The 21630-nt window shown below is 46.4% G+C and overlaps 1 protein-coding gene across 2 annotated transcripts in view; it reads left to right on the top strand.

Annotated features, from left to right (window-relative positions):
• The window catches only part of TSC1 (TSC complex subunit 1), a 296095-nt gene that overhangs the window by 84514 nt on the left and 189951 nt on the right, over nt 1–21630 (top strand). For both annotated transcript variants that reach the window (XM_085613904.1, XM_085613905.1), the window contains exon 5: nt 6722–6866. In XM_085613904.1, the coding sequence (XP_085470030.1) occupies nt 6722–6866 (145 nt within the window). The remainder of the gene's footprint in view (nt 1–6721; nt 6867–21630) is intronic.

Consider the following 21630-nt stretch of genomic DNA (forward strand, 5'->3'; position numbering starts at 1 on the left):
TCACTGTTCCATTGGAATTTGTTTGAGGCTGATATTTCAGCACATTTTCCGCTTAAATATTTGACGTCTTGAAATCTTTTCCCCAAAATATCCGGTATTGCTGCCTGTCTGTCACTGCTCCTAGATCAGTTTTTGTTTATGTGGATAAAATGTTGGCACTTTAAGCATGGTTACACTGTGGGAATTAGTTACTTGAAGCTCAATTGGGGGCCACCTTGCTGGAGCCTTTTCAAACTTTACACATGTATTCCTTCCTTGGTCAGAATTTAAATCACAAGGAGGAAAGACTCTCACGAGTTCGCTCCAGGTCCGCTCTATCTTTTTGTTTACTCTGTAGGGGTTTGCTAAGTTACTCAGTTACTACATTGCAGTCATGGGAACATAAGTCACTGGTGTTCGAGGCATGTGGGCTGCTGAATTCATATCTGTGCATAGATCGCCGCCTAGTGTTGGGTCCGGATGTTTGCACGTTGTTGTCCTGGAAGAGTCTTCGAAGTATCACAAGATAGGTGACTCCTCCCCTGGACCACAGTGCGCATGGGCATCCTCTCCATCCTTAGATTGTTTTTATCCGCCATTGGGTTCGGATGTGCTTATCTTAGCTCAAGTTAAGAAAATTCAGATTAAGGCCAAAAGGCCTTTAGTTATCGTCGGTACTGTTCCCGTTCGGTATCGACTAGTTTCTTTAGTACTTTAGAACCTTTTTCCAGCTTTTCGGATCCGTTTGGTCCGAACATCGAACTTCCATCGACGATGGAATCGAGGACTCCATTCAAACGGTGTCCTTTATGCCACGCAAAATACCCACACATCGACGTCCACCCGGTATGCAACAAATGTCTCTCACCGGATCACGATGAGTCGAAATGTATGGCCTGTGCCCGATTCCGATCGAAGAAGACTCTCTGGAATCGACGGGCGGCGAGATTAGAAGCGCAGCAATCGGCGCCTGCCCCGGCCAACATCTTCAGCTCCGAAGAAGAGGACGCCGAGAGCGTGGAAGAAGTGGACTCCAGCCCCGCTTCCGAACACGACTCCCGATCGGAAGACGACGATGAGGTGCTTTTTCAAAGGGAAGAAGCCATCGACGAGGTAGGAGACTACGATGAGGCCTTTGGGGCCGAAGAAGATAGCTCTAGCGAGGAGCTAGGCCCACCCGTCGATACGGAGGCCGACAAAATGCGTCATCATAAGGCTCAGGTCGAGGGATCGCCTCCGGGCCTTACCCGAGATCAATCTCAAAGTTCTTCGGCCCTGCCTCGAACTTTCCGCACGAGCCATTATTACCGAAAACGACTGGATTCCCTTCAACGAAACCAATCGTCGCTCCAGTCCCAACGAAACCAAAAGTGAAACTGGCTGTAATCGGCTCGAAGGCCTCGAAGCCCTCCACTCCTTCGACGCCAGCAAAGGCCATCGGCCCCGAACGCAGTAAAAGGGATTTCAGCGCCGAGCTCACTGCAGCGGATATCGGTGCCGACCCGAAGAAAAAGGCCCTCGGTCCCCACAAAGCGCCTCTGGCACCGAAGCCGTCGGCCACGACCACCAAAGTCAAAATGGCCTCTCCATCTGCGTCGACGTCTAAGACAGCGACGCCCGCAAAGTCGTCGACTCCAACGACTGTCGATACCTCTCTTCGGATCCCATGGCTCCAAAGCAGTCGACGCCTACCTCCAAGGTGCCGACCGGTTCCAAAGAGCCTTCGGCGTTCTCCGTGCAACAGGTCGCGGCATCGTTGCAACGCATCAGGGAACGGGCAGCCCTCCAATCCACATCGGGCCCCGACACGCACAAGGCTCCGAAAGCACCCTCGGCGCCGACCAACATCACGTTTGGCTTGCCGCCGTCCACGGCGCCGAAGATGTTCGAGATCCGAACACATGTCCGACAGACACAGTCCCCGTCTCCTGGACACACAGATCTTGAGCCTTCACAGCTACAATTCATCGATGCCAACACTGGTAGACTGATGCTCCGCAAGCGGAAAATCACGCCAGAGAGGGGATTGGATTCCTACAGAATCCCTCTCAAGCACAAATTGCCAGCAGGGTCGGAGCCAGTGCTTCATGAACGCTTACAACCCTCCCTTCAGGATCCCCAGTCCTTTTCTCCTACGCCTTCAGAGACAGACGCAGTAGAGGACTATATGGGGGATGATACCACCTACCCTGGGGATGTCGATCCTGACGAGCATCTGCAATACCCAGATCAGGCATGGGATGACTCTACAGACCAGGGTACCGCACCAGATACCCATGACACGCAGCTTTACAGCACAAAGACATCTCCCACAGAGGACACTGCTGCCTTCAATGCCCTCATAGAAAGGGCTGCTGCCAATCATGGAGTACAACTCCATTCTGACACAGTCGAAGAAGACTCCTTGGTGGACACTTTCGCCTCTTCCGAAAGAACTGTAATAACTCTGCCCATGTTGAAAGGAGTTCTCAAACCTGCAAAAGACATTTTTAAGGAAACAACCAGGGCACGGGTGCTAAACCCCAGGATTGAAAAAAAATACAAGCCTGCACCCGGAGACCCTATGTACATTAGGGGTCAGTTACCTTTGGACTCCATGGTAGTTGCTAACGCTCGCAAACGAGCCCATTCGCAGACACAAGGTGATGCTCCTCCCCCAGACAAGGAGTCCAAAGTGCTGGAGACGTCAGGCAAAAGGATTGCAGCGCAAGCAGCAAACATCTGGCGCATTGCCAACACACAGGCACTCCTGGCCCATTCTGATCGTTCCCACTACGACACACTAGAATCACTACTCCAACATTTGCTAGATGAATATAAAGAGGCAGCGGAGCTCCTCATCAGATGGACAACTCCTTACCAATGCATCCATCAAGTGCACCCTGGATGCTGCCGACACAGCGGCGAGGGCAATCAACACAAGCGTCATGTTGAGACGACACGCATGGTTGAGAATCTCAGGCTTCAAGCCGGAGATTCAGAACAACATCTTAAATCAACCAGTCAACCCCGACTACTTATTCGGCCCTGAAGTTGACACTACCCTCGAGAAAATTAAAAAAGACACTGACACTGCCAAATCAATGAGGGCTCTGCAGACGCAGCAGTTTCGCAGTGGCTCCTTTCGTCGACCCGGGAATAGAGGAGCAGCTAGAGGTCAGGGGTCACAGCAGCAATACACTAAAGGGAACACACAGAGTATCTACGATAAAACCAACAGAGGTGGATATCGTGGCTCCAGCACCAAGGGCAGAGGACGTGGTTACGGTAACACCAGGTCCTCACCCAAAAACAAACAGTGACGCCCTCTCCCTTCCCCCCCCGACCACAGAACACCTGTCGGGGGGAGACTCCAGCGGTTCCTGTCCACGTGGAAAACCATCACCACAGACAGGTGGGTCAGGGACATTATCCAGCACGGTTACTGTCTCGAATTAACATCCACTCCACCCAACATACCGCCAAAGCACCGTCCTATGTCCGTAGAGCACTTGGCATTATTGCAGCAGGAAGTGCTAAGTATGCTGCAAAAAGGTGCAATAGAGGTCATGCCCGTCGACCAGCAGGGGACAGGGGTGTACTCTCTGTACTTCTTAATCCCAAAAAAGGACGGGTCGCTCAGACCTATACTAGACCTGAGACCCCTCAACCACTACATTCTCTCAGAGCATTTCCATATGCTCACCCTACAGCAGGTTCTCCCGCTGCTCAGTCAGGGAGTCTTCCTAGCCACACTATACCTCAAAGATGCGTATTTCCACATACCCATACACCCATCACACAGGAAATATCTCGGGTTCACTATTCAGGACCATCACTATCAATTCAAAGTTCTCCCCTTCGGAGTGACAACAGCACCAAGGGTTTTCACCAAGTGCCTAGCTACAGTGGCTGCACATCTACGGAGACAACACATTCACGTCTACCCTTACCTGGACGACTGGCTTGTTCAGGCAAAGTCAGCCCAGCAATGTGCCAGCCACATGTCCCTCACCATTCACCTTCTTCACAGTCTGGGATTCTCACTAAATTACCCAAAATCACATCTCCAACCCGCACACGTACGACAGTACCTGGGCGCAACCATAAACACTCTGGCAGCCACAGCTCAGCCAAACTTAGTGAGGATCAACCGCATGCAATTGCTGATCTCAAATTTCAAACCTCAACACTCCCTTCCTGCGCGAGTGTTCATGCAGTTGATAGGCATGATGGCCTCCTGCATTTTCATAATCCCGCACGCGAGACTACACATGCGCCCGCTTCAGGAGTGCTTGGCACGTCAATGGAATCAGGCTCATGGGCAATTAAAAGACCTAGTGTTGGTGAGCGGTCGGGCATACAACTCTCTGCATTGGTGGAATCCACAAAACCTTTGCAAGGGCCGACCGTTCCACGAGTCTGTTCCACAAATACTGACAGCGGACGCCTCTCTCCAGGGTTGGGGAGCTCATGTACTCACTTACACAGTGCAGGGACTATGAACGACACAACAAAAGAAGATGCACATCAACGTTCTGGAACTGATGGCAATCTTACTAGCCATGAAGCCATTCAAAGTACACTTGTGCAACAAAGTCGTGTTGATCCGAATGGACAGCATGACTGCCATGTACTACATACAGAAGCAGGGAGGAACACACTCTCCACAGTTGTCTCATCTGGCTCAGAGCATGTGGAAGTGGGCCATTCAGAGGAACATATTCCTCATGGCAGAACACCTCCCCGGCAAGGACAACCAGATGGCGGATCTGCTCAGCAGACACAGCCACCAGATGCACGAGTGGGAGCTACATCCGTCAGTACTCCAACCGTACTTCCAACAGTGGGGTCATCCAGAGATAGACCTATTCGCCACAAACAAAAACGCAAAATGCCAAAGCTTTGCCGCCAGGTTCCCACATCCGCAGTCACAGGGCAATGCGATATGGATGAACTGGTCCGGCAGATTTGCGTGGTGCCGCATCAAAGGCTGTGGATAAAACCCGCACTTTTAACGCAGAACCATGGCGAAATTCAGCACCCAGATCCGCAACAGTTGAACCTGGCAATCTGGCTCCTGAAGTCATAGAGTTTGGCTACCTAAACCTGCCACCTGACTGTATGGATATCATCAAGGAGGCCAGAAGACCCACTACCAGAGCTTGCTATGCGGCTAAATGGAAGAGGTTTGTCATTTACTGCAACAACAATGACATTAACCCGCTAGACGCATCCATTCAAAACATCATCTGTTACCTCTTACACTTATACCGATGCAATCTGGCATACAATTCAATATGTATCCATTTAACCGCGATAGCAGCCTATCTTCAAAACAGGCAGCACCTCTCTTTATTCAGAGTGCCTGCCATCAAAGCCTTCCTGGAGGGACTCAAACGAGTAATTCCCCCAAGACACCCACCGGCACCGGTGTGGACCCTCAATGTGGTCCTCACCAGATTAATGGGTCCACCCTTTGAACCTCTCCATTCATGTGAGATTCAATTCCTCACCTGGAAAGTAGCTTTCTTAGTGGCAATCACTTCGTTAAGAAGAGTTAGTGAACTCCAGGCACTAACCATTCACGAGCCATTCATACAGGTTCACGCAAACAGAGTTGTACTACGTACCATCCCCAAATTCATGCCCAAAGTGATATCGCAGTTCCACATGAATGAAACTATTGAACTGCCTGTTTTCTTTCCAAGTCCACAAAATGTCGCAGAGAGAATGCTCCATACACTAGATGTAAAGAGGGCCCTCATGTACTATATAGACAGAACTAAGGACTTTAGGAAAACAAAACAACTTTTCGTTGCCTTTTCTCCACAACACAAGGGCAACGCCATTTCCAAAGCAGGGGTAGCCAGATAGATCGTTAAATGTATTCAAATTTGCTATCAAAAAGCTAAACGCACATCAACGATTCCCCCACGAGCCCACTCAACACGACAGTTAGGGGCGTCCATGGCTTTCCTAGGAAACATTCCTTTACAGGAAATCTGTACAGCAGCCACATGGTCCACTATACATACATTTACCAAACACTACTGCGTAGATGTACACTCAAAACAGCAGGCAGCTGTAGGACAGGCTGTTCTCAAAACTCTTTTTCAGACTGCTGCAGCTGGCACGGGTAGCCGCCACTAATAGGAGGTACTGCTATGTATTCTATGCACAGATATGAATTCAGCAGCCCACATGCCTCGAACTGAATATGCTACTTACCGGTATGCATCTGTTCTTGGCATGTAGGGCTGCTGACATTCATATCGCCCACCCTCCTCCCCGGCGCCTGTAGCAGCTGCAGCTGTCAGACTTACTGTATAGCATGGTCATCACTTACTAAATCTACTCCATCACTGCCACAATGGCGAAAAACAATCTAAGGATGGAGAGGATGCCCATGCGCACTGTGGTCCAGGGGAGTAGTCACCTATCTCGTGATACTTCGAAGACTCTTCCAGGACAACAACGTGCAAACATCCGGACCCAACACTAGGCGGCGATCTATGCACAGATATGAGTGTCAGCAGCCCTACATGCCAAGAACAGATGCATACTGGTAAGTAGCATATTCAATTTGCGTAGTCTGAGGCTACAGAGGTCAAGGGGTATGGAAGGCAGAGGAAAGGCAGGGGCGTGTATTGAAAAATATGTCTGTCGGAAAATAATTGAGTAGAAATGGTTTGTATCTGCCAGTATATAGATATTTTGGATTTCAGTGCTATTAATGTATCTGTTTTGTTTTGATCTGCAGACTGACACGGATGTAGTAGTGCTTACAACGGGAGTTCTTGTGTTAATTACCGTGTTACCAATGATTCCGCAGTCTGGAAAGCAGCACCTTCATGACTTTTTTGACATTTTTGGACGTCTATCAGCTTGGTGCATGAAGAACCCAGGTAAGAGGCTGATGGCGAAGAGCTAACCTGTTTTCTGCTCGGGTAGCATACTTGATTTGGCACCAGCAGAGAGCTGCAGTATAGCTGGGTAGATGTCCACTGTCCTCTCAGATGATGTGAAGGTATCTTTGCATGTAGAGGTGGACTTGGGAATTAAGTTAAGTGTTTCTATTATTTAGTTTGGTTTTGTACTGTATGTGGGACAAAATGAAGTCTGTAACTTCAAGATGCAGAGCCAGTGCTTCCAATTCAGGTCTGAGACGCAGAAGGGAATCCAGCCCAGATGTTGCTTTCCTTTTGTCTAACAAAGTATACTTGCATCCTTAAGCTGTTCCCTGTGTCTGCTGGGATTGCTCTAGTATCTCTGTGCTGCCACATGTGTAAGAAAGGCAAGAGACCTTTGCACTGGTGATCATGCTTATTGCTAGAGATTGTACCGGGGGGGGGGGCACCGGATTTGGTATCCTAGTTGACAAAAGGGACCACTTACCATTCCAGGACCAGGGTCTAATTTTAATGGGAAACATTTCTCAGAGTTGATGGAATGACTTGGGCAAAATACCTTGCACCTTTTGATGCCATGTGATGGGTCTGCATGATTGTGGTGGACTGCCTCGCTCCACTTCTTCTATGGACATGAATGCGAAAGCCATGGCTAGACAGCCAGCCAAATGAAAGGCTGTCCCTCTTGGCATATGCCACTTCAGTTAGGACTCGAAACGTTTGCATATGTGGAATGAGCGCATTTCTTAAAGCCATTGTGCAAAACCGATCGTTGTAATGCTTCATAACTGTAGAGGATGAGGACATGGCAGAAAGATGGCTTCTGGTGATGCTGCACTTCAATGAAATGTAGAGCTGTGGCTCCTTGAGAGGTGCGCCTGCCTTTCCTCCCTCTCCTCTACTGTGTAAGGCCTACATTTTGATGGTCTTTGGCAGTAACTGATTTTCATGTACTGTCTTTATATTGCGATTTCCAAGCAGTTTAGGATCAGTCACTTTGCTCACTAATGGTCATTTTATAGCACTCGAAAGCTTAAATGGAAGCTTATTCCACTGTTGCATCACTTAAAAGTTTTAATGATATATTGTGGCAGTTTATTTTATTAAGTTTTAGCGCAGACTGGACCCTGGAAAGGTATTGGAGCGCTTTGCAAATGTTACAGCAAGTAGAAAGCAGGATAGTCTAGAAACATAAATGTAAGTGGAAAACGAGAAACACATTCTGTCAGTAGTTGTTATAGATCAGGAAAGTACCCAAGAGTGAGTTGGGCAACAGAACGTAGTGGCGAGTGCAGATCCTGGTTGGTGAACTGCGTCAGATCAGTACCCAGATAAATGAGTTGTTGGGATCAGGTTAGAGTTTTGTTCATGATGAACAGTTTGACTTCTTTTTTGAAAGGGAATGCTTGAAGGGTTCATTCTGATTTGCGGGAGCAGGGAGTTCCAGATCCTAGGTGCTAGTCTGGCGAAAGTATGGTTGCATGTTTTATTTTTTCGAACTTTTCGAGGTTTCAATAGTAAGGTGCTGGTGCTTCTTGACAGTCTGCCACCACCTGACAATTCCAGTTTATCGGCTAGATACTTTGGTGTGTTCAAGTACAAGGCTTTACATGCTATGCTAGCAATTTTCATCTGCATTCTTGCTTCATAAGGGAGCCAGTTTAGTGCCGTCAGATCCGGGGTGATGTTCTTTTTGGAACCAGTGATGAGCCTTGCAGCCGAGTTGAGGGATCCCCTTAGTGGAGCCACTCTGGAGCTCGGTAAACCACATAGGGTTGTAGTCCCATGGTCTAGTCTTGGGATTACGACAGCTTGAACAGCTGATTTGAGGTCATCGGAGGGGAGGAAAGGTTTTAGTTTTCTAAGAGTGTTCATATGAAAGTTTGTTCCTCTGGTGGCTGCACTGATGGGTTCCTGCATGGCAATAACTCATTGAAGTACCTTGAGAAACTCTACTTCTGTTGCCTGAGTCTACCTGCTGGCTATAATGCGCCTGACTAGATCATGCAGACATGAGCTTTGCAAATCTAAAATAACCGCGATACACCCATGGAGGATCTGGGCCTGAATCCCAGAGTCTTCTGCGCATGGCTGCTACAGTCCCTATGCTTGTCCTCAGTTGGCATCTTGCCTAGTAAGCAACAGTGCCAAGTTTTTGATTGCTGGACACTTTTAACTAAAGGCATGTGTCTTCTCAGCATACTTGGAAAAGCAAACTTCATTCCTTTTCAGCCATCTGACCCCCACCTCCCTCTAGTCATTTCTAGGACTCCAACGAAACCTGAGCTCTGTTGTCAGAGGTTCAAAATTATCTATCATTGAGTGCCTTCGAGTTGGTGCCAGATGATGCATGGGCATGGTTTAGATATGAGTGTTTTTTTTTAAGCGAAGAAGCCCTTGGACTAGGCCCCATGCTAGATGTGTTTACAATAATATCTTAATCCTAAAGAGGGAAATAAGGTAGCGGGCATGGCAGCAGAGCGACCTTGGTACTTGGTGTGCTAAGCACTGCACTTCACACAGTTCTTTAAGAGAGGACAATTGGAAGCTTTGTGAGTTTTAAAAGGGGTTGTCGTTTTCGCTGCATTGCAAAACTTACCCTGCAATGTAAAATACCTGGGTAGTATGAGGCAACAGCGGTATCTGTATTTTTTTTAATGTTATTATTTTTGGTACCAGTAATCCATTTGACGTCTGCAACTGCAGTTCTTAGCCATATTGTATACACAATTTGGCATGTTTGTTTGACCTCATGAGGACATTCAAGCCTATATTTAATAGTTTTGCCATTCCAAGTCCATAAGTTCTGCCTGGTAATCCCACATTTTATGAGCTCCTTGTGTTCACATAATTTTTCTGACGGGTGTAAATTGAAGCCAACCGAGAAAAATGTCTCAATTTTCCATTTTAAGATCTTCAAGAGAAGTAACACGTTGAAAAAGGCATCCTTACAAAAAAGAGTTTGCTTTGGGCTTAAAAACGATATCCTCCTTTTTTTTTTTTAATTTTTTTTTTTTATAAAGGACTTTAATAACAAGAATTCATCAAAGTTAGCGAAGCGCCTGGTGTGTCACTCTTGGTAAACAGCACTGGTCAGTGAGTAACACACATACCTGTATTAATACATTTTATTGGCTGTACCGTAGCAGGTAGGATCTAGTCCATACTGATTACCTGAAACTATCCACCTACACTAGGCAGCCTCTGCTCCCCTCCATTGTGGCTCTAAAATGCCGCCTCACCCCCCCTACTTCTCAGCCCCCCTCTTCATCTCTCCATGCTCAGTGCACCAGCACAGATGAAGGACCATGTGGAAATCCTCATTGGTCCAGCACATATGCTAGGCTGTGGCCATTCTTTGAATGGGAACACAAATAACCCCAGATTGATTTGGTCTGTCGGCTCTCCTTTTGACTACCTCTTTTTTCGACTCTCATTTGTCCATAACCTTGATCTAGAATGCATGACAAGTTATGCCCCTGTAAGGAACCCTAGTCTCTCCTTCTGCACACGGCTTTCTTTTAAGTGCGAAGGATACACATTACAATATGCTGTCCTCAAATCACCTTTCTTATTTTCAGTCCGATATCCATCCTGGCTGTCATGTGCTGGCAAAATCCTTCTCTGTGATTGATGGCTGTACCATGCAATGCCACATGTCTGTACACCTTTAGATCTGGTTGAGCCTCTGTTATTTCCTTTGATCCTCGTCTCTTGCTAGTCTTTGGATTGGATTGTGCCCTATATCTTTGGGGGATCCCAGTTGGTAGAGATGTAATTACCACCAGGTGAATGGAGAGTCTTTATGTAGTGGCATATGATTATTTTTTCAAAGAATTTATTTATTTTATTTGATCATTCAGTACGTCATAAACTTTGTACCTTTTAACAGTTGCAAACAGGTTCGCCATCATCCCAAACATGTCGTAAAACAGCAATTCGGTACAAAGGGGGCAGTGATTACAAAGCATTACATTAGGAATTACCATCCATCAGTCCTTCTGCCTCGATGTGTGCCCCACTCGCCATGGCTGCTAGTGTGCCCTTACCCTCTGATCCCTGCCCATCATCTGCAGACACCTCCTCAACCCTTTAAACTTTGCAAGGAGTCCCTCCCCACCCCCAGGCTTGCAAATCCTCCTCCGCATGTTCATCCCTCCTACACTAACCGAGCCGCAGCTCTAATGCCACGGCCCATTCCTTAACATTCTTTGATCCATCCCTGTTCCTTGGGCCCATCCGACTCATCCATGAAATGGCAAACCGTCGTTTCGCTAGCAGCTGGGACAGTTTAATGAATTTCCCTTCCATTTTCCTATGCTTTTGTTTACTGACATTTCCCAATTGACATGTGTACGGTACCAGTTCCGCTGCTACCCCCCCCCCCCCCCCCCCCCTCAATTCACTGCAATCTCCGGACCACTAAGTTCCAATAAGCATGTACTGGGGAACAGTATCAAGCTAGATGAAGGAAGATTGCTGGTCTGCTCTGACAACGGTAGCATCTGTCTGTTTTGATGGGTTCTATTCTGTGTAGGAAAACTGGGGTGATATATGTGCAGTGTATGTAATTAAAATGTACTAACTTGAACCATGCATTGCACGTCCCCTGCTTGACTAATGTGCAAATACATTTCCACTGTGCGTCTTCTAGTGGTTTACCCAATTCTTCTTTCCAGGCTGCCCTAGACCGAAATGTGGTCCTAGGTTTATCTGCAATCTTGGAAAACTAAGTGTCTACCTTTGCCAAATTCCAGTTGCATCCGAAAAGGTTTAAGAGGAAATCGGGACTTCCTGGAATGTAGGCCATATACCTCTCACAGAGTCCACAATTCTTGCGTACAATAAGAACTTGCCCGACTCCCACTTAAGGTCTCCTGTGCTGCTTCAAATGTAACGAACATCTCCTTGGGGTAAAAGTCACAGAGGGTCAAACACCCCTCATCTCTACAGGCACTGCTGTCCACCGCAGAGGTCAACAGGCGGAATGCTGGAAGGTCCCAGTGTATGAACTCTCATGCGAAGGAGGCACATCTCAGCACCACTTTCACCACATGCTCCCACAATGATTGTGTGTTCCATTGGATATGGCACCACAGTATCACCTCTTGCCCTCTCTTAGAGGGAGTAAAACTGGCTCTTACACACACTAAATCGTCAACTGTTGGGAAAGGTAAGGGTTAGTTTAAAGCCTTCCTTGATTTTGTGCAGGGAGGAGTCCATGTCAGCCCTGAGATTTAAACCTAGAGTCCTGTACCAAATCAGATCGCTGCGGGCCGATTATAACCTGGCAAGGAAAAATAAGGAAAGGGCTATTAAGGACAGACCAATTTCCCTGCTGTATACCACAGCAAAGCTTATGGGCCGACTCCTCCTTTTTAGGTTAGATGGGTGGGCCCAGAAAAATAACGTCTTAATCCAGGCGCAGTATGGGTTCCAGCAGGGAAATGGGTACTGTGGATAAGTGCTTGAATTTAGCGCTGATAATAGATAAATATACCAGAGTGAAGAAAGAGAAGATCAACATGGCAATTCATGGACTTGTCAGCAGCGTTAGACTGTGTGGTCCATGCCAAGCTATGGAACATAACAGAGGAGATAGGGGTTGAACCATCTATAATTAATTTAATCAGACCGCTATATTCAAATGCCACAGCATCAGTCCATTATGCTAGAAATGGGGACTGTACCCGTCTATTTAAAATCGCCAGGGTGGGGGTAAGGCAGGGATGTGTCCTTGCCCCATTCCTCTTCTATATTTATCCATATGGAGTCGAGGATGCCCTCTCGGGGGCCCCGGGATGTCCCCATGTTTGATTTGCATCTGTTACCCATATTGGCCTATGTGGACGATGCGGTATTGATTGCAAGAACGAGGGTGGCTCTCCAACACTTGATAACTGCGTATGTTTCCTTCATGGATGCATTAGACGTGAAAGTTGAGCAAACCAAGTCCTTTGCTCTCCTAGCAGGGGCAGGAAAAAGAGATAAAACCCCATACCTCCACGTGGACCCTAGAAGAACCGAGGTGGTTGACACTTTTCCTACCTGGGGTTTCTTTTTGATAAAAATTTATCATGGTCACAGTTATTGCAGAAACCGCTGCTCCCGTTAAAGCACATTTATCAGGCAAAGACAAAGGCCGCAGCAACGTATGGGGCAGGCGTCTGGGGCACTGTATCGTCCGACCCACTTCAATCTATTGAAAACAGATTTTTTAAGTCCCTAGTGGGCCTTCTCCCCCACCTTCCTCTAACTATATGTTTGAGGCATGTGAGCTGTAGATCACATGCTGTGCATAGCTCGCCATCTAGTGTTGGGTCTGGATGTTTGCACTTGTTGTTCTTCAAAGAAGTCTTTCCAGTCACGAGGTAGGTGACTCCTCCTTGCGATGATGGGGCGCACGGGCATCGACTCCATTGTTAGATTGTTTGTTTTTTTCTGCCATCTGGTTCGGACGTCTATCGCTGCGCTCCGACACCGTTCCTTCGGGTTCCCTCGGTGCGCAAGATGCTCACCATCAACAATATTGTTTTAGATCGCTTTTTCACTTCCATCGCGTATCGTATTTACTTGCAAAAACCAAACTTTCGATCAGAAAGCTCTTGGAAGGCCATCTGGCCTACCCGCAGTCCATGGAATGAACTCCCTTTAAATGCTACCCTCAGTGTCATGCGAAATAACCGTGTACTGACGCACACAAAGTGTGTAACCTGTGTTTGTCCCCCAAATACAGAGAACAGGAATCTACAGAACGCTGCAGCGGGACCAACGCGCTGTGGGGCCTTTCAATTACAAAGATGTCAGATAGGCTTAGTGGTTTCAGAGACTATCTATCTAATCCAGTCTTCCAAGAAATGCTCAGTGGACGATCCCTCTGTGCTCTCGGCAAAACCAAACACCCAAATGTTGCTGTGGTGGGAGCCACCCATCACATCCTCTGCCCAGCTCCTTAACTGTGGTAGTCATTGTTGCCATCTGATGCTTCAAGGTTGCCACCTCCCCTGCAGTGTTTTGATGTTGGTGTCAGCATTGGTAACCATGTCGGAGACTTTTCAGAGATCAGCTCTCAGTAGATTGACATCTATTGGCACGGCCTCTATTTGATGCTCCAGAGCCATACGTGATCCTTGGATAGCTACCACAAGTCTCCCCTTGAGAGCACCGCAGCACTCTTCCCAGAGTTCCTTGCTGTCCGCAGCGTATGATTGTCTTGTCAACCTGTGGGTAGGCTGTCGTGGGGCGTTATGCTGCGTAATAGTGCATCACTTGCGCGCGTGCGGATTTGTCCTTATCCATAATGGCCACTGCAGTGGTGCCCCACATTATGGACCCCACAATGCACACCTGTTGGGTTTTAGAGGACACTCGCAAGCCCCGGTGGAGGGCTGGGTGGTGTACACTGCGCTCTCTAATTGAATACACCTAGGTGCGGGCCCAGGATAAAAATGGGAATGGGCTGGAGGTCATTGGTGGGAGCACCTGGACCTGCTGGACTAACTATTAGTCCAGTCATGGTTAATTCGGTTATGTGCAAGTGTCCACAGAATAAGGAAGATTTACCTTATTGGCTTGCGTAGAAATTTGACCAGCTGGAAGCAGTACTTCTGAATACAACTCCTGTGGAAAAACACAGAATTCTTACTATTAGTTTGCAGAAAGACTTAATACCCGAAGTAACCGATTGTGAAAATTGGGGTAAAGTGTTTGCGAAATGTTTTGGCACACCATCTATGACTGTGCTTCCCTCCGTGATTCAGGATGAACACGGACCGGAGGCGGCTGTGGAGTTAGGGATGAGGTTGGTCGGAGTGTTTGACGTAATTGCTGATCTGATCCTTGCGAATGTCAAGGGAGATGCAGTTAAATTTCAAGTGTCTAATGCTTTGCACCTTGTCCGGGATGAGAAACCCCGCGAATTACCCAAAATTATTGCAGAAGCTTATAGAACAATTGGGCGCAATAGTTTGGGTGTTATGCCTTTCGCTAGAATTACCAGCACAACAGCAGACACAGACGTCTCAGTCTGTTAAAGACGACCGTCCCAATTTTCCTAAAAAGAATTGGAAAAATATGAAAAGGGGGAAGCAACAACAGACATAGGGGTCGCGTGCAGTGTCACCGATTCCCGAATTTTCTGAGCGCACTTATAATTTGCGCAACCTCGCGAGAATTGGGTCTCCTGACAGGTTTCAGGTTCCTGATCAGCATTCTCCTCGTTCTTCACAGGTAAAATCGGGCTCACAAGCCAGGATCAAGGCAGAGGTCGAGGTGCCCAGCAAAGACATCCGCAACCTCGCCTGGCTGACTGCAAAGGGAAACAAGACGATTTTCCTCATAAGCACCCGCCTTTTCAGAAAAAGAAAGTTGCCGCTTTAACAGCGAGATATGCCATAGACTGTGAGAACAAGGCTCCGGAACCTAACGTGGGCAGTAACGCTGCTAGACAGTGCAGCGGAAGTTATCATAGTGCGGCTAGCACTGTGTCCATTTCTGGTGGCGACAGTAACAAACTTTCATCACAGTTGAGACAGCTGACTCCCGAGTGGCTCCCCCTGACAGATTATATGACATAGTTCTTCTCATTGAAGGTGACATTCAATGTGTAATACAAGGGATTTTTGGGGGAAAATTAACTTCATCGTATGACTTACTTTTGGCAGAAAAAGATTGGCCACCGCCTTTTGTTCTAGCCGCTCTCCGAGGAGAGCAGGTGATAATCCCCAGTTTTTCACATAACGTATCTATGGAGCAGGCTACGGCTTTTGGTGAAGAGTGGGCTTTGATGCTTGCACCAGCTGTGTACCGAAATCAGATGGGCTGGGATAAAGATTCTCCCCCGCATGAGATACCATTACGGTCTATGCCACAGCCACAGCCCTAATATCCCCTCCGGAGGGAGGCTAAGGCTCCCGTGGCAGATATTCTGGATCAACTAGTGTGTCACCAATGATTAACCCTCTAGTTACAGTAGCTAAACCCGATGGTTCGTACAGCTTGGTTTTGGATTACCGACATTTTAACTCACATTGTCGGACTTGTGCGGTGCAGAATACCCATAGGTCAGCGTTAGTTGACCATCTGGTTCGTAAAAAAAAATAAAACACATGACATTTCCAACGGCTTTTACACGCACAATCTAGCCCATGAAAGCAGTCAATGGACCGCCTTCACTGCGGGCAGAAAACAAAAAAAAAATTTGCATTTGGCAATGGGCTATAAAAATAGCACTGGTGTTTTCGCCGCCCGTGTTGTCTCTGTTGGACAGCATAGACTGAGACGCTTACTCGTACGTTGATGACATTTATCTGATAGACGACGAGTTATGGCCGCATCTTTGTCGCGTGGATCGCATCATAGTATTGTTTGCGGACCACGGTTACAAGTTTAACTTTGCTAAATCACACATTGCAGAGTACACAGTATTGTTTTTGGGCTACGAGCTCAATAATGAAGGAAGAGGCTTAGCACTTCACTTCTTGGAAAAATGTGCATGTTTGCACCCTACATCTACACTGAAAAAATTATAGTCTTAACCGGGTTTTTTGAATTTCGGTAGGACTTGGATCCCTTGATTATGCCCAGCTATCAAGCCCTTGTATGCTTTGATACAACCCTCTTTATCAAAGTGCTGCTGGCTTCTGGAACATTCCACTATACTGCAATCTTTGCAGTCTGATCTTATTGAATCCAAATTCTTATTGATTCGTGATAACCATACTAACCTGGTGATAAGAGTCGTCCCAGGCCATGTGGGTTTCACGTACTTGACGTTTAATGAAGGAGACACAGTGCCTATTGCTTACAAGTCACATTTGTACACTTCAGCAGAATTGAGGTTTTCCAACATTGAAAAAGTTTTGACAGCTGTCCAGATGGCAATCCTAAAGGAACGCACACTGGCACAAGGGAAACTGATTCTGGTTGTAACACCATGTCCCGCGCTTGAAGCGGTGACAAAGGTAAGTGTACCGAACTCAAAGGCTTTGCATCCACGTTGGATAAAATGGGCCACATCATTGACCTCTCCAGATGTCACCTTTATTTTTGACTCTTTGCGGACGCAAGAGTTTTTGCAGTTTGAGTTTATTCATCCTCCTCTGTCGATGCTCCCACTTGAGCAATACCAATGTGTCATTTACACTGACGGTTCCGTGCAATCGGGTCTAAACATTCTTACTCTGCGGCCTGCGCAATTTTGGCGGGTACCATAGTGAACGGAGAGTTCAAGTCCAATGTTGTCCATACACAGGCACTAGGTGACTGTACCACCCAATTAGCCGAATTGCGCGCTTTGGTACTGTCTCTGGTGTTTGCAGATCCAAAAGTGACTAATTGTAAGCGATTCTTATTACTGTGTTCAGTCTTTCAATGACAACTTATTCTTCTGGTCTCAAAATGACTATCTTGATTCTCAGGGCAGCGCAATTAAACATAAAATGCTTTGGGTTCGAGTTGCAGATCTTGAAGACCTTCTGCCTCTCACACAAGTAATTCACACTCTTGGTCATCAGCGCATAGAAGTACACGCTGTTGGCCCCAGTTTGGCAGATGAAGCTGCCAAATCAGCAGTAGCCACGTGTAATGACATTTTGGCAGCAATAGCTGCTACTGAGAAGGGTGAGAATTATATGCAGGGTTTCCCTTCCAAATACTCTCATCGTTTAAGTCCTGATAATGTTCCTTGCGTGAGAATTAACGACGTTGGTGACTGGTTGATTCCCAACGCGGACCGCAGTCCTGGTCTGATAACAGCCGCAGACGAAGGAATGGCCTCTGCGCATGCTGGCGTGTCTGCGACTGTTTCTATCTTGCAGCAGCGTTACTGGTGGCACGGCGTATATAAACCCGTAATTACGTGCTTTCTTGTGACATTTGTCAGCAGATTAAACCATCCAGGGCAACGCGCCCACCACAAACACAGCTATGCATTTCTAATAAACCTTTCGGTTGTGTTTGTTTAGATCACTGCGGTCCTTTTTCTTCAGATACTGCCTTTCAAGTTCATCTTAGTTGCAGTTGATTCGTGCACACGCTTTCTATGGGTTTGGCCACAATGTAGTGCTGACGCCCGACCTGTCATCAGGGATTTGCATGTATTTGTGGGAATTTTTGCATGTGGCACTTTCCATTCGGACCAGGGTCCCACGTTTGCCTCTAAGGCGTACAAGGATACCATGAGGTCTTTGGGGGTGCAGGTCAAATTTTTGTCTCCATACAGGCCTGAGGGCAATTCAGTTGTGGAGCGAATGAACTGTGACTTAAAGCAATCCTTGACCGCTAGGATCATAGCGACTGACAGGAACTGGTTCGCCCATTTGGATAGTGTATAACGTGCACTAAATTATCTCCCTAGAAGATCTCTGGGTGGGCAGCCCCCGTACGAAATGCTCTTCGGCATAAAGATGTTTGTGACCGACCTTGATGGTCCAGACATTGCGGCGTCTGCCGAATGCTTTGAGGTAGATAATCATTGTGCTGTATTACAGAAACTACAAGAGGCCCATGACAGCCTTGCAAAGGAACATTTGCCCTCACCCACTGATGCTGCGCTGCAGATTCCGATAGTCTGCTGGCTTCCAAACATCGGAGACTTGGTCCGAAAGAAGGTGGAAAACAAGAGTTTGGCCCCTCTTATCGAGCACCGGTCCCAGTGCTTGGAGTGCAGGGTACTCGTACAGTCATTTTACCACCACTTCCTGGTCGAAAAGACAACCGATGCATCTCAGTTGACAATGTCAAGCTACAACATATGGCTGATCCTGAATAGCATCACACCAGCGGTGTCTACAACAATATCTAGAGATCCAGGTTTGACTGCTTCAAACGCAGCGCAGGATGACACTGCCATTGAGATGGATTCTGATAACAATCCCTTGTTGTTTCCGACTGCTTCAACACATAATGAGGAAACTGAATATGCATATCCCAATTCAACATCATTGCCTGGCGTGCGACCTGAGGCCATTAATGAATCCCGTATTTCCTTTGACTCACATTCCACAGCATCACAGGCCCCATCTAAATTTTGCATTTTTGTTGCCTGGTTTAGACGCACTTATAGGATTCCACCTTGGATTGACATCTGGTTGGTGCTCATCGCAATGTTGTTGTTCATGTTCATTGGTTTTGTGACCTTCCTTTTTTTTTTTTTCTTTTTTTAATTCTTTTTTTAAATTTTTTTTTTTTTTTTTTTCTTCTTCTGATCAGTGGCCACTATCTCCCGGAACGCTTTGCTGTTAAACTGGTTGATGGGACTTTGGCTCCGCACTCTTCTTCACACATCATGAAAAGAGACCAGGCTTTTGTCAACATCACTGCCTGGCCAGTCATCAACAGCATTGTTTGGGATGCTGTAGATTTTCAAATCCCTGTCCCTACGGCGATAATTAATGTACTTCGTGTTTCAATGGGGGATGTCGTGAAACATAACATCAGATGAGATGACTGGGACGTACAAGCCGTGCAATCTTTGTTCGCAGATTTGAAATATTATGCTGCTTTTGATGCTGAAGATTTGTATTTGAATACTGCAAATTATACTGATTTTGTTTTGCTTCCAGCACTATGGTCCTCAGTATCTGCATAAAGCTAATACATTTAGAAATGTTTTTAGTCGCACACAATGGGAACCTTGCCCAGCTCCTTTGAAAGGCAGCTCCAATACGTTTTTGAAAAAAATTCACCTATTTAACAGATTTTGACACATCAAACCCTGGTTCGTTCTATTTTAAATTGAATGTTTCCTCAAATTTTTAGGTGATGCTCACCCATACTAAATTATATTCTAAATCCTTTATAGATGATTTAACAGTTGGGGGCTATGAGCTGTGGAAGTCAACAATTGATCTTAAATCTGTCTGGGGTTCTAAATCTTGGCAGGTGCGAGGCACAGAGGCGATACACCGTGCCTGCCTTATCCCAACACAGATTTTATTTTTAAATTACTCAATTCATCAAACTACCGGTTTTGGTTTGGCAACTTCTAAACCGATGAATGCCCCTGCTGTCCCTGCTCTGGCTGCTTATGAGAACTGGAGCAATTTTACTAATTATTCCATGGACGAATTACAATCGCTTTTTAAAAATGACACCTTTAATCTGTCTCGTCTGGACCCCCTAGGTTGGTTGGTTTGGCAGACCAGTTCAGATGCTTGCCAACCTCGCCAGGGCTCCTGGTTACACACACGATAGGCCTGATCCTCGTTTTTCAAACACACATTCAGTTACCAGATATTTGGTAGGGAAACTTTGTCAAAACTGGTTACAACACTCGTCACTGGCTTTAGTTAAACATTTGTCGCTATTATCAGGTGACATTAATTTGACAGATTTTATAAAGGGACCCGCTGGTCCTAGATCAAAAAGATTTATATATGCAACTTACAATGAAAGCTGGAAACTATCCCAAATTGAAGCAGCTTCGCGTTTAAGGGCAATAGATCAGGCTAATCTTGAAAAAGTGCTTGCTGTTGTTGATAATAGGATTAACACCCTTTCTTTCCGCATTTATACATTGGACAATATTGTTTTGTCTTTTGTTGACATCGTGCAAGAGGATGTTTCTGTTCTGTATCATGGTCCGAATCAATTGCGTTCAGTTATGCAATTTGCCTGGACTTTACAGACTCTGAAGATGAGTAAAGTTCCATGGGATTACCTGAACGCTTCATCGTTATTTTTGCCATTTAACTTGACAACAAAACAGTTTGTCCCTGAAAGATGCTACATATTCTCTGTTGCATATTGAAAGGTTGGACCCGTTACCATTCTCTATGGCGGAAACCGACTCTGCTGTCTGGCTCATCCATGGGGTGATAACTCTCCAGTTTTCCTTGTTTAAATTTACCTCATGTATGAAACCCTATCCACTAGGCCGCTATGAACCATAGGGTAGTACATTTTTATACAAAGTATGGTCACTGCCTTTCACATACAGATGCCTTAGGGATGACAAAGAAGTATACCTTACTGGGGAATCCTGTGAAAACACAATAGGTCATTCCCTTGTCTGTAAAAGCATCAAATTACATGGCGCGTGTAACCTTACGGCCCCGAATCTTGCATTTGTTTTGAAAGGTATACCCGTGCCGTCTATAACACAGACTTTCACACTACTTGCAAATGGTATTTATTTGCTTTTTAATAATGAGGAATGCTGCAGCATGTTAACCGGCATCCCTCACATAGTAACTGTTTCTCAGTGTGTGGTTTGCTGTAAAAAACAATTTAAAAAAAATTCCACCCCCTCATGAGAGACTCGATTTGGCCTTCCATTCCGACCTTGAAGGCAGACTTCAACAAGTTGAGCAGAATAAGAGCATGGTTATCCCAAAAAGAAGTTTCTCTCACATCCGCCCGTGAGACATTAGTCCTTCACGTGGCTAACACCTGTACAGAGGTCCAATCCCTTCTTAATACAGGCCTCCCACTACATTTTGGTGTATTAATTCACACCATCTTCAATGCTTCTAACACTACTGGCATTGCCCATTTTTTTTAAAGTTGTGGGCTCTGGCCATGTGACCTCTTTCCAAACTATATTTGGCGTGATACCAACTTTTATTCATTCTATTTTTTGCAGCGTCTTCGGCGGCTTGCCTTTATTACTTGCCTAGCCGCTGGGTTCTTGCTGTTGATTTGCCTGCTACGAAATAGATGCTCTGCACGGCGAACTCCATAGCCGCATGCTTGAATGCTATTAAGCTCTGCCCCTGGCCACACTAAGCGTGGCTTATGGATTGTCTTTTCGTGCAGCCTA

Source organism: Triturus cristatus, chromosome 1_2 (assembly GCF_964204655.1).
Source record: "Triturus cristatus chromosome 1_2, aTriCri1.1, whole genome shotgun sequence".
NCBI classification, from domain to species: domain Eukaryota; kingdom Metazoa; phylum Chordata; class Amphibia; order Caudata; family Salamandridae; genus Triturus; species Triturus cristatus.